Source organism: Armigeres subalbatus, chromosome 1 (assembly GCF_024139115.2).
Source record: "Armigeres subalbatus isolate Guangzhou_Male chromosome 1, GZ_Asu_2, whole genome shotgun sequence".
NCBI classification, from domain to species: Eukaryota; Metazoa; Arthropoda; class Insecta; order Diptera; family Culicidae; genus Armigeres; species Armigeres subalbatus.
The window spans coordinates 14,160,387-14,173,253 of NC_085139.1; the positions used below are offsets into that span (position 1 = coordinate 14,160,387).

The 12,867-nt window shown below is 43.0% G+C and overlaps 1 protein-coding gene across 2 annotated transcripts in view; it reads left to right on the forward strand.

Annotated features, from left to right (window-relative positions):
* The window catches only part of LOC134222110 (S-phase kinase-associated protein 2), a 15,919-nt gene continuing 3,052 nt past the window's right edge, over window positions 1–12,867 (forward strand). Inside the window, exons 1-2 of one of the 2 annotated variants that reach the window (XR_009982402.1) lie at window positions 1–1,695; window positions 1,759–1,949. Coding sequence is in view for 1 of the 2 variants with exons in the window: in XM_062701257.1 (XP_062557241.1) it covers window positions 1,646–1,695 (50 nt within the window). In the remaining variant the exon portion in view is untranslated. Of the gene's footprint in view, window positions 1,696–1,758; window positions 1,950–12,867 lie in introns of those variants that run through there. The other variant, XM_062701257.1, reaches the window with a different exon arrangement.

Here is a 12,867-nt window from a genome sequence, read left to right on the forward strand (position 1 = left end):
TTGCTTGCAGAAACAGCTGATTGAATACAAAAACAAAATTCCACTATTACCTATTATCTTTTTTTTTTAAATCTCAATAAAAATGGACTTAAATGTGCTAAAAATCTGCATTAGAAATTTTCCAGAATCGTTCCGGGAATCAGATATCAAGGAGTTCCTTTCGCGGTTCGGTATCGGTAGTGTAGAGTGCCTCAAGCGACGAAGAAAAATCTCGGCAATCGTTCACTGTTTGGATGCCGCGCTTGCGAAGTGCCTGATTGCGCGCCTACATCAGCTGACAATCCTCGACAAACGGCTAATGGTTGAGTATTACGATGCGCCGTCCGAAGTGGAGATTGTGGATGCTGAAAGTGGGAGTCAAAGCAAACAGAACCAAAGCGATTCGCCTCAAAAGTTGTGTAAATTCGTGGAAGCCCTTCATGCGGTGCATCCGGTGGACTTTGACCAGCCTCCGCCACCGTACCTCCGATATCGGTATCCTCGACCAACTCGGGAGATAATCGACAGTATCTGCGTTGCCTTGGAATCGGTTCCGAAATTCTACACCCAAGTACTACATCTCATGAACCGGATGAATCTTCCTCCTCCTTTCGTGGCAAAGGATGTTCAAAGGAACCGCTGTGTAGTAGAAAAGAAAAATGCATCGCAACAAACTGATCCTGTACGAGTCAAAGAGTCTCTCCTAGTAGATGATGAATCCGAATTAGAGTCGGACGAAGATTTGACCCCAACAGGTCCGGTCAAACGAAAGCGTGGCTTGGACTACAATCGACCTAAGCCATATAATTTACCGCAAGTCGTCAATGTTCCTCAAACCGATTCAAAGTCGAAATCTTCCATGCAGCAGCCAAAACCGTCCCTTAAAACGGGTCAAAACATAATTCTACGAATACCAGAAGAACTCAAAACAACTAAACTTCCATCCTATTCACCGCCAAAATCTCCCACACCTCCTCCGACCAACCGCCCTACAACCGTTACTGAAATCGACCCTCTGACCAACCGAATACCTTCGGACCAGCTGGCGGAACTGCCCGTGTTCAAAAACTACCACCCCGGTGAACCGTCCAACAAACTCTACCTGAAGAATCTCGCCAAAACGGTTTCCGAGGAGGACCTGAAACGAATCTTCCATCGGTTCGCCATCACGGGTGACCCCGCTCGGGAAATCGACATCAAACTGATGCAGACCGGCCGCATGAAGGGGCAGGCCTTTGTCACCTTTTCCTACATCTACGAAGAGGACCTGGAACAACTGAAGGAACGGCCAATCGCACGTGCCCTACGGCTCACGAATGGGCTCTTGCTCAAGGACAAACCCATGGTGGTGGTGTACGGGAAAAGCAACACTAGCGCGAAATCAGAACGAGGGGAGACAGCGTCGTAGGCTGCCAGTTGGTTTCGGGGCTCGCATAGACTGAGCACAGAGAGGAGAAAGTTTTTGCGCGTTCGTTTATGTGTTGTTATGACGCCGTTAAAAATATATGCTTATGCAAATGAGTAACGCGAGAGGACTACGCAAACAATCCGAAGAAATATTTGCGCATGGATCGAAACGAAAAGGTGACGGAATTTCGCGAAGTTTCGTGATTAAGTTTGAATTTATCGAGTAGTTATGTGCGGTTATTGATTGAAAGTTTCTCTGATGGATACTAACCGAAAGTGTGGAACCAACGAGATAGCTGCATATAAAAGGTAGGATCATATTAAATAATTTATTGCTTTTCATGATTTATAACGTTGCCTTATCTCACACAGTTGAGCATTACTTTGTTCAGTATTTCATCACTTTGTACGTATTAGGGCAACGACTGCAATGTTTTAATTCACGACATTGATATCAAGTGACATAGTTCTCAGTCCGGACGACAAATATTAACAGGTGTTCGGTTTAAATGAGAATGATATGGAATTATTAGAATAACGTGGAAATAAATTTATTTGAAGTTGTTGAACGTTTTATGTCATTTAAATAATTTCAACAATGTAGGCACATATACTGCCGCGATTCGCATAAGAGTCCCATGTCGATTTTTGACGATTTTTATTTTCTTCCATAAATAAGCTCAAAATAACCCCATTTCAAGAAAAACTGATATAATAATAGGCTTTGTTCTAGAAATTTGGAAATCAAAACCCACTTGTGTTGTCCCATCTGACTATTCGCATAACAGTCATATTACACTTTAGCAAAAAGAATAAATATAATTATGGTCCATTCAATAGTTCCAAAGCAATGTAATGCTTATCAATTTCGTCTTCGCGCTTTCGTGGTCGCCCGCCTTCAGTTACTTTTTTGAATATCTGTTGACATCGACGGTTTTGATTGCATCGTTGATGAAGCTCAGCATTTGACATTGACAGGGTTGTAACATCTACACAGATTTCACGATTTTCGTGGATTTGCCGCGGATTTAGTTTTAGGTAAAAATGTAATAAATAAAATGCTGGATTTAAAGAAGTTTTTTTTAAATTAGTTTTTTGTCCTTTTTTTATTAGGCTAGGGCCGAAGTGGCCTGTGCAGTGCATAAAAGTCTTCTCCATTCAACTTGGTCCATGGGTGCACGTCGCCAACCACGCAGTTTGCGGAGGGTCCGCAAATCGCCCTCCATCTGGTCGATCCACCTTGCCCGCTGTGTACCTCGCCTTCTTATTCCCGTCGGATAGTTGTCGAGAACCATTTTCACCGGTTTACAGTCTGACATTCTGGCTACGTCCCCGGTGAACCGCAGTCTAACAATTTTCGCGGTGTGAACGATGGAGGTTGTCCCAACAGCTGATTCAACTCGTGGTTCATTCGCCTCCTCCACGTACCGTCCGCCATCTGCACCCCACCATAGATGGTACGCAACACTTTTCTTTCAAAAACTCCCAGTCCTCCACGAGCGTCGTCCAGGTCTCGTGTCCGTAGAGAACTACCGGTCTTATAAGCGTTTTGTAGATAGTCAGTTTGGTACTGCGGCGAACTCTATTCGATCGGAGCGTCTTGCGGAGTCCAAAGTACGTACGATTTCCAGCCACTATGCGCCTCCGAATTTCTCTGCTGGTATCGTTATCGGCAGTCACCAGTGACCCCAAGTACACGAATTATTCAACCACCTCGATTTCGTCACCACCGATAGAAACTCGTGGTGGGTGGCTTACATTGACCTCTCTTGAGCCTCTTCCTATCATGTACTTCGTCTTCGACGTGTTGATGACTAGTTCAATCCGTTTAGCTTCGCTTTTCAGTCTGATGTAGGCTTCCTCCATCCTCTCAAAGTTACGTGCCATGATATCAATGTCGTCGGCGAAACCAAATAACTGGACGGACTTCGTGAAAATCGTACCAATCGTGTCAATCCCTGCGCTTCGTATTACCCCTTCCAAAGCGATGTTGAATAGCAGACACGAAAGACCATCACCTTGCCGCAACCCTCTACGCGTTTCGAAGGGACTCGAGAATGCCCCTGAAACTCGAATTACGCACATCACCCGATCCATCGTCACCTTGATCAACCGTATCAGTTTATCCGGAAATCCGTTTTCGTGCATTAGCTGCCATAGCTGGTCCCGATCGATTGTATCATATGCGGCTTTGAAGTCGATAAATAGATGATGTGTGGGCACGTTGTATTCGCGGCATTTCTGCAATACCTGACGTATGGCGAACACCTGGTCTGTGGTAGAGCCCATAAATCCCGTCTGGTGCTGCCCCACGAACTCTCTTGCAATTGATGCTAGTCGGCGGCATAAAATTTGGGAGAGTACCTTGTAGGCGGCGTTCAGCAATGTGATTGCGCGGTAGTTGCTACAATCCAGCTTATCGCCCTTTTTGTAGATGGGACACACGACACCTTCCATCCACTCCTGCGGCAGAACCTCATCCTCCCAAACCTTGGTAATCAGTGTAGCGCTCTAGCCAGTGCCTCACCACCGTGTTTAAACAGCTCTCCTGGTAGTTGGTCAACTCCAGGGGCTTTGTTGTTTTTCAGCCGGCCGATCTCCTCCTGGATTTCCTGGAGATTCGGAGCCGGAAGTCGCATGTCCTGCGCGCGTGCTCCTAGGTTCATTACCATACCGCCACCGTTGTCTGCCATATCGCCATTCAGGTGCTCTTCGTAGTGCTGCCGCCACCTTTGGATCACCTCACGCTCGTTTGTAAGAAGGTTCCCGTTTATGTCCCTACACATATCGGGCTGTGGCACGTGGCCCTTACGTGAACGGTTCTACTTCTCATAGAACTTTCGTGCGTTATTAGCCTCTCTTCACGGTCTCGATCTTCCTGCTGGCGCTTTTTCCTCCGGAAAATCGAATTTTGTCTGTTCCGCGCCCGTTTGTATCTTGCCTCGTTCGCCTTCGTGCGGTATTGCAGCAATCTCGCCCATGCTGCATTCTTCTCCTCGACTAACTGCTCACATTCGCCGTCATACCAGTCGTTTCTCTGATCCGGAGCCACCGTGCCTAGTGCAGCGGTTGCGGTGCTTCCAATGGCGGATCGAATATCTCTCCAGCCATCTTCAAGAGATGCTGCGCCTAGCTGATCTTCCGTTGGGAGTGCCATTTCCAGCTGCGGCGCATAGTCTTGGGCAGTCTACCGTCTTGTAGCCGCGGCGGACGACTCCGACGCGTGTTGATCACTGTCGAGAGTTTTGAGCGCAGAAATACTGCAACGAGGTAGTGGTTGGATTCAATATTCGCACTGCGGTAAGTGCGTACGTTCGTGATGTCGGAGAAGAATTTACCGTCGATTAGAACGTGGTCGATTTGGTTTTCCGTTACTTGATTAGGTAATTTCCCTGTGGCCTTGTGGATATTCTTGCGGGGGATGAAAGTGCTTCGGACTACCATTCCGCGGGAGGCTGCAAAGTTTATGCATCGTTGGCCGTTGTCGTTGGATACGGTATATCCGGTCCGATGACCGGTCTATACACAGGGGCGTCTCATGGACTTTTGCTACACCTGTTCTACCATGCTGATAAAAAATATTCATCAAGCTGAGTGGTTTCGAATGAAAGTTGTGCATTTAATCTAATAAGACAACCTTTTCTTGTACAACTTAACCAAATATTAGAAAAAAAAATTTAAATAGAAAGGATTTACAAAACAATAAATAGCTTATCTTTTCTTCTATTCTATTGTTACAAAAATGTTTTAAATTTAAATGCACTTAAAATTTTAAACTCTCGCAAATCGTCTTAAATCTAACTTGGTAACAGTTGGCAATAACTGGATATTGCTCAGAATAGAGATCTTTCAAATCGGCTCATTCCACAATTCGGGGTACACGGGTCCCATCGCCGCTAATATTTAAACTCTCACATAGAGAAATGTTATTAACCATTATTAGTATAATAATTATAGTATATAATTAGTATACAATTATTGTTTGATGCGACCCCAGATTGTGACGACCAATTAGTCACATTTAGAAGCTGAAATGTGTTCCAGTTATTTAATTCTTCAAATTTAGTGAAAACTATACCTTTTTCTCTATGTTGATTGATTTTAAGTATTCTTAAAAAAACATTATTTAATGTCTCTTTTGAAAACGCAAACATTAATTTAATATTGTTCTTGATGCATTGCATATTGATCAGGAGAAAAAAAGAAAAACAAACTTTTTCTAATCATCGAAGTATGAACGAAAGCGTACGGCGGTGCGCCTTTCGGCAAAGCACAGCACAGTCGACACTACGATTGAGTCTAACCGAAGGTGCGTCGCGTCGTTGATTGTTCTCGCAGCGCGTCGAACGGGTTCGACTCCTGCTGCGCGCATAGCAGAACTTGCATCTAAACGTGCTTGCTTCGCATGCGAAAGAGTATGATGTGAGGAAACGGAGATAGCTGGCAACGCTCACGCTGGTTCTCTGCGCGCGGAGAACGAGTGAGCATACCAAGGAGGAAATTATTTCAAATTATTTGTCATGGCGCAAAACATAAAATTTGTCTTTTGGCAGCGCTGCTGTTGGTTCTTCATTATGGATCGTACGACTGGCAAAAGCTTTCTTTGTGATGGGGTGTGGTGTGTCGGGGAAACACACATTTAGCTGCAAATTGACTGTACGCCAAGCATGTGGCGTTAACTTGATCTGCCTACGAAATATTTTGTTTCTTTAGATGTTTAGATGTTTAGATGTTAAAATCATTGGAAATATTACGTGAAACTTTGTTTAAAAAATTTGCTGAGTAAATTATTTGCCCTAATAATTAATTACCAAGAGTCAAGACATTAATTTCCTACTTCTGACCTAAAAATGGTTACCTGTTCCATGAACAGGTAGAACGTATACGTATACGCCTCTGTCTATACATTTCCTCCCTTCCTACCTGAGCGTTCATGTCACCGATGACGATTTTGACGTCTCGCAGTGGGCATCCATCGTATGTCTGCGGCGGATTTGTATAGAGTGCAAATCGATCACACTCTGCTGTGCCAAAGGCTTGCTTGTCTAAAGCATTTGATGAGTGTGATTGCTCTACGCATGCGGTCGCGTGTACTCAGACGACTAATGACGGTGGAAGACCGACACTTGATTACAATGGACCAATCAATAAGCAAAAACTGTCGCTATGAAATGAGCAGATAACGCCACAGTAGACATGTTCTGTCAAACACACACGAATAGAAATATGCGTATACAGTGCCGCCGTTGTTTTGATGCGGTGAGTGCAAAATATTATTCGGCAACTCGGCCGTACGAAAACCATTTTTTTGCTAAATATCTTGGCTGTGCATATGCACAGCACATGTTTCAAAATGGATAAATTGATATGAAATTTGCGAAAAAGAATCCACGTATCTTGGAGGAACACTCTTCGCACTCTATACAAATTCGCCCAGCCCGTTGTTGGGGGCATAGAGTGTCATGCTCTCGATTAATAAACAATGTGCACTCGCTTGACTGTGGATATACAACAGTAAAGCACATGTGAAGATTGAACAAAACAAGCATCCGAAAGATATTCAATTTGCAAAAAAGAGTTAACCGCGGTGGAGGTTGGTACTCGGATTCTGATGGCTTTTCCACAAACGTGACCTTTAAGTGGTCTTGTTGTGTAGGGGTTATCACGCCTATCTAGAGAGTAGGATGTTGAGGGTTTGAGTCTCTCCAAGACACGTGGATTCTTTTTCGCAAATTTCATATCAATTTGTTCATTTCGAAACATGTGCTGTGGATACGCACAGCCAAGATATTTAACAAAAAATGGACATAGTTGATATCGTAACCCATTAACATTAAGTTCTTCGAACAATATTTCTAGATTGCTTTGAGAATAGGTCGTATGTGCAAAAGAGAGACTCTCTTGACTTTCATTCTCTTTCGATTATTATAGAACTATACTAAAGTTTACTTCGGATTTCTTGGCAGATATCTAAAGACAATAGCTTTGTCTATCGTGCTGAAGTGAAAATGTAGCAAAATATGCAAAATTAGCTTATCTATTAGCGAAAGAGAGTGCAAGCAAAGAGAGACTCTCTTTTGCACATACGACCTATTCTCAAAGCAATCTAGATTTATGCATCATATTGTAGTGCATGTTAAATTCCATCAATAACATCGGTTTGAGATTTAGGAGCTGAGCAGAATGGATACGTTTGCGTACGTTTTGACAGTTTTCCCAAGTTAGTTAGTTTTCCCAGTTAGTCTTTGGTAAAACTGTCAAAACGCACGCAAACGTATCCATTCTGCAAAAGATATTTTAGTTACTAGATAAAGATTGTCGCTTCGGTTCCCTTTGTTCTGCTGTCCGAAACATGTGTGGTACATACCTGTCAAATCGTATGGATTTTCCTTCTTTGACATTTAGCTCCCCTATCCTCGCCAGCAAAAGATGTTCCGGACAGCGACGACAGTGACAATCTTTATTTAGTAACTAAAAAATCTTTTATTCTGCTCAGCTCTTTATAGTACCGGTACTTTGGCTGCCAATCTTCTTCTTCTTCTTCTTCTTCTTCTGATCGTGAGTGTTGTCATAAAAACACCCACTGTTAAATGGCACAGTACATTCGCTATATCGCCAGTCGGTTTTTCATAGGGAGCAATTTTTGTTTATGTTTTATTTGTCGATTTTGGTTGTCATGTATTTAGTGCGTTTATATGTTTAATTTTATTTCTTTTAGAAACTTACATATGTTTTTCAGAGTTTCGATGTTTTTATCTTCGTATGCCTCTTGGATTGAGAAAAATTTGTCAAGGTGGTGTTTGTCTCTGGGTAGTAGATGTTTGATGCAGTGAAAAACTATGTGTTCGGAGGTGTTTAAGCAGTCGCATAATTCACAATACAATTTGTCTTTGATCCTCTTTTTGCTGAGCCAGAAAGGTGAAAAATCATGCCCCGCTAGCAGTCGGTTGAGGGTTCTTGTTTCTGTGTTGCTGAGTTTTAAGTTGTGGTTCCACGCCTTCGGATTAATCCCGGTTTGAATTTTGAAGAATTTCCTTCCTTTACCTTGTTCCTGTGTATAGTCCACGTACCATTGCTGCATATCGCTAGTGATTAAGTGTTTTGTCCAGTTGTAGGCATCTTGGGGCAGAATCCGGTTGCAGGCCGTCTCGGTGGATTGCAGTCCTGCTTTGGCTAGCCTGTCTGCAGTCTCATTGCCTCCCAGTCCGACGTGTCCTGGGATCCACTGGATGCAGGTATGTCTTGTTGCGGCAGTTTGTATGATGTTTTGTACGATTTCGTCTCTTTCAGTTTTGTCCAGCTGATTTTTGATGAACTCACAACTCGACTTTGAGTCTGTGAGGATTACGGCTCTCTCAATCTGGTTTCTCTCTAGGTACTGTAGAGCAATCCAGATGGCTTCCATTTCTGCTGTCATTGTGCATACCGAAGTTTGTAATTTAAGACTGAGTTTAAAGTTGCTGTCTTCGTCGAAAACCCCTACGCCACAACGACTATCATCCTTCGACGCGTCCGTGTAGATTTTTCTGTAGTTACCATATTGTCCATGGATCTTTCCTAGAGCCAGTTGCTTTAGTGTTTTAGTGGAAGTGTTCCTCTTGATCCACGGTCTGTCGTCTAACTCAGCTTCAACTCTTATACCGGGTGAATCTGGTTGAACCCACACCGTATGTGTTATCCGTTCAAAGATATGTCTATATTCCAAGAAAACCTCTTCCAAGAAAGTTAACTTTTCCTTGTTGATATTGCAATTATAGTTCAACCCTTGTAGTTGATTCCAAACCGGCGATCGGAACTGTACGTGTCTTATTATTTCTCTAGCCGTTGTTATTTTTCTTCGAAAGTCCAAGGGCGGTTGGCTAGCTATTGCACATAAAGTGTTGATTGGTGTAGTTTTCGTGCATCCGGTAATCTTTCTCAAGCACGAGTTATTGGTTTTGTTGAGCTTATCCAAATTAGATTTAGCGGAGTTTGCATACACAGATGCACCATAGTCCAGGTAGCTTCCTACGATGGCGTTGTAGAGTAGACTGAGCGTTTGGGGATGTCCTCCGTTTCGTGTGCTACTAATGACCTTTAGCATGTTAACCCTCTCGGTAGCATTTCTAGTGACTTCTCTAATATGAGCTCCGTATCCTAGGCAGCGATCTAATGTCACTCCTAAGTATTTGTGAGTATTTACTGACTGACCAAGACGCCAATTTTTACATTCAACACTTTTTTTAATTCTCTGGAAAAGCATGACCTTAGTTTTGTTTTCGATAATTTTAAGATTTAGTTTATCCGATTTGTTCTTGAATTCTTCCAGGAAATTTTGCGCCTTACTTTGTAATTCTTCTACGTTTTTCCCGTTTACGATCGCCATGAAATCGTCCGCGTATTGCACCAGAATTACTTCTTCTGTCTCGCCTGTATGTAATTGAGCCGTGTATATATTGAACAAGATAGGACGTCGCCTTGCGGTAACCCCTCACCCACGCTTCTTTCGATAGTTTTAGATCCAACCTGTACTTGCACCGTTCTGTTCTGCAGAAAATTTACTATCCAACTAGTCAGTTCTCTTGGTGTCCCATATTCGTAAAGGATTTTTTCTAATGTCTCTGTGCTGACCGTGTTGTAGACATTCGAAAGATCAATGAAAATTGCTCCTGCGATTTTGCCTTCTTTCTTAATCGAATTGATAGTATTAGCGACATAGTTTAGACATGATGTGGTTGAGCTGTGTTTACGGAACCCAAATGAGGCATCCGGTAAAATGGCATTGGTATGTACAAACTGACTTAATTTGTTGAGAACTGCCGCATTAATTATCTTCAGTGGACAATTTAGCATGGATATTGGACGTAAATTTTCTACTTTACCCGGATCCTTCCCTGGTTTAGGTATTGCGATTACTTTGATTTTATTCATGTTCGCAGTAACTTTTCCTTCTCTCCATATTCGATTTAGATCCTGTATAATGTTGTTTCTGACATCCGCATTAAGATTTTTCAAAATTTCATAGCTGATACCATCCGGGCCTGCTGCTGACGGCTTTTTCTTTTTATTCAGAATGCATGTCCATGTGTCGGCATCCAGAATATCGTAGTTCGTCGTTGTACTTAATCGTTGTGCATATTGGTCGTTGAAAGGAAAATTGTCATTCAGGAATCGAATTGCAGCTTCCTCCTCCTCGTGGGCGATGGTTGCCTGGGCACGTTTCTTCTTTTTACCGGTTAGTTCGTTGATTTTTTTTCCACAGTTCCTTGCTGCTTGTGCTGGGATCTATTTCTTCGATATATTCCTGGAACTTTTGTTTAATCATTTCCTTTTTCTTACTTGTGAATATAGCCTCTAGTTTTCTCATTTCCAGTAATTCTTCGAGTCTACCACTGTGATTAAACTTGGCTCTTGCTTCATTTTTCTTTGTCCACGCATCTTCTATGTCGGCACTCCACCAGAATTTCGGTTCAAAACGATCCTTCTGCCTGGCTTTTTTGATAATTCCACTCATTGCTTTCTGTAGCTCGGTTAGTCCTACCACTTGTGTTGCGTCCAGATTACTTATTCCTTCTGCCAGTTTTTTCTTTCTAATGAAGTATCTTTTTCCTTCGCTGTTTCCTGCCCATTGCTCACCTGAGAGGACAATGTGAACCACCAGATGTCTGCTGCCTATTCCATACTGGAGTATTTCCATGTTCGTTTCTTGAAATAACGCTGGGGATACTAGGACTAGATCAATCGTAGACGGTCTTTTATTCAGTTCCGCTGGGATGAAGGTTGGTTCCTTCCTGTTCACCAGTATGATGTCCTCTTCATTGATGAAATCAAAGAGAACCCCTCCTCTTGCGTCCGCATGATGTTGGTCCCACAATCGGTGATGGGAGTTGAAGTCTCCTCCGATCAACACGTTCCTGAAACCTACAAGTTTTCTCACCAGATTTGACAGAAATTGTTTAAGTTCGACTGCCGGCGTACTTGGTGTCACATATATTGATATTACTGCTAGTTTCAATCTAGGCATGTACCTCCCTACACATTGTATGTTATCCGTAGCATCTACTTCTATAATCCTGCTGTGTATTGATTCGTGTATCGTTACCATTGCTCCTCCGTACCCATCAAACCTTGAACAATAGTAGTTATTGTAATGTGGAATTTTGTATTTGCTGTTTTCGAATTCTTGTTTCGTCCAACATTCTGCTAACAATCCTATCTTGTATTTTTCTCTGTTCATTACTCGTGCTAACTCTGTTTTGTTTTTCTCAATACTCTGAATGTTGCATTGTAGTATTTTACATGACATTTTGTAGCTAGTTCGCTTTATTATAATCGACTCTCTCCCTGATTATGCTCCCTACCGACTGGCTTACCTGTGCTTGTTCCGGGCGGTGTCTGCAATTGTCGTTCACGTTATCTTCTGCGGCGTCTACAAACATTTCTGCGTTGTGTTGTCTTGCTCCGTTTGACTTCTGTGCCGCATTTTGTATTTGGCTTAGTTTCCACTGGAATTTTTCGAACTCGTCCGTCCTGTATCGATTAAAGAGCGCCACTCCGTCCTTCGATGGTTCGTCATCCGTCTTTCTTTTTTTGTCACAGAACACCTCGATGTTATTGCCGATGATCTTGCTTGCTTCCTCGGAGGTCCGTTTCGGCGTGTGTTTTCGTGTTCGATCTGCTGGTTTTGATTTGTCCATGCTTGTGTTGCTTCCACCTCTTGCGCTATGTGAAACCGTCGCATACGAGTTGACTAGCTTTGGAAAATCTTCAATATTTTCCAACAGACTAAAGCTGTTTTTGGTGTAGATGGGATATTGTTCCTGTGCTTCTACCGTTGTTAGATTGGTCTTCGCTAGGATGATTTTGATGTTGTTTTGACGTTCACGTTCGGGGCAGTTGCTATCTCCAGACTTGTGGCCATCTTGTCGACAGTGTAGGCATCTCGCTGGCATGTTGCATTGCTGATATCCTTGTTCGTCATGATTCTTTCCACACGTGTCACATCTCTGCCTTGATCGGCAGTTGTTGGTGCGATGGTTGTACCGAAGGCAATTCTGACAGAACACTGCCTTACTGATGAACGGCCTTACTAGGTTTGTACCGCAGAACATACGAATTTCTGTGGGCAGTTGGTTGCTGCGGAATGTAACGCTAATCCTAGCCGTAGGAATCTTTCGCTCGTTTTCGTATCTGTGCAGCCGTGCTACACCCATAACTGGCACTTTGCAGGTTATGTTGTCGAGTATTTCTTCTGTTGTCATTTCAACCGGGACGCCAGTGACCACTCCCGAGACTGTCAGGAAATGTTTTGGGATGTATGCCTTGAAGTTCTGCGCTAGAAGAGATTTGTCTGCCTGGATTTTGTTAGCTGTTTGCGGATTTTTCACTAGTACCAGCACTTTGTTTTTTCCCATCGGTTTGAGGTTAAGTACGTTCGCCTTGTACACACTTAACTCATTTTACAGTATTCGGTAAATTTTACCGAAATCTCAACAGCAGATC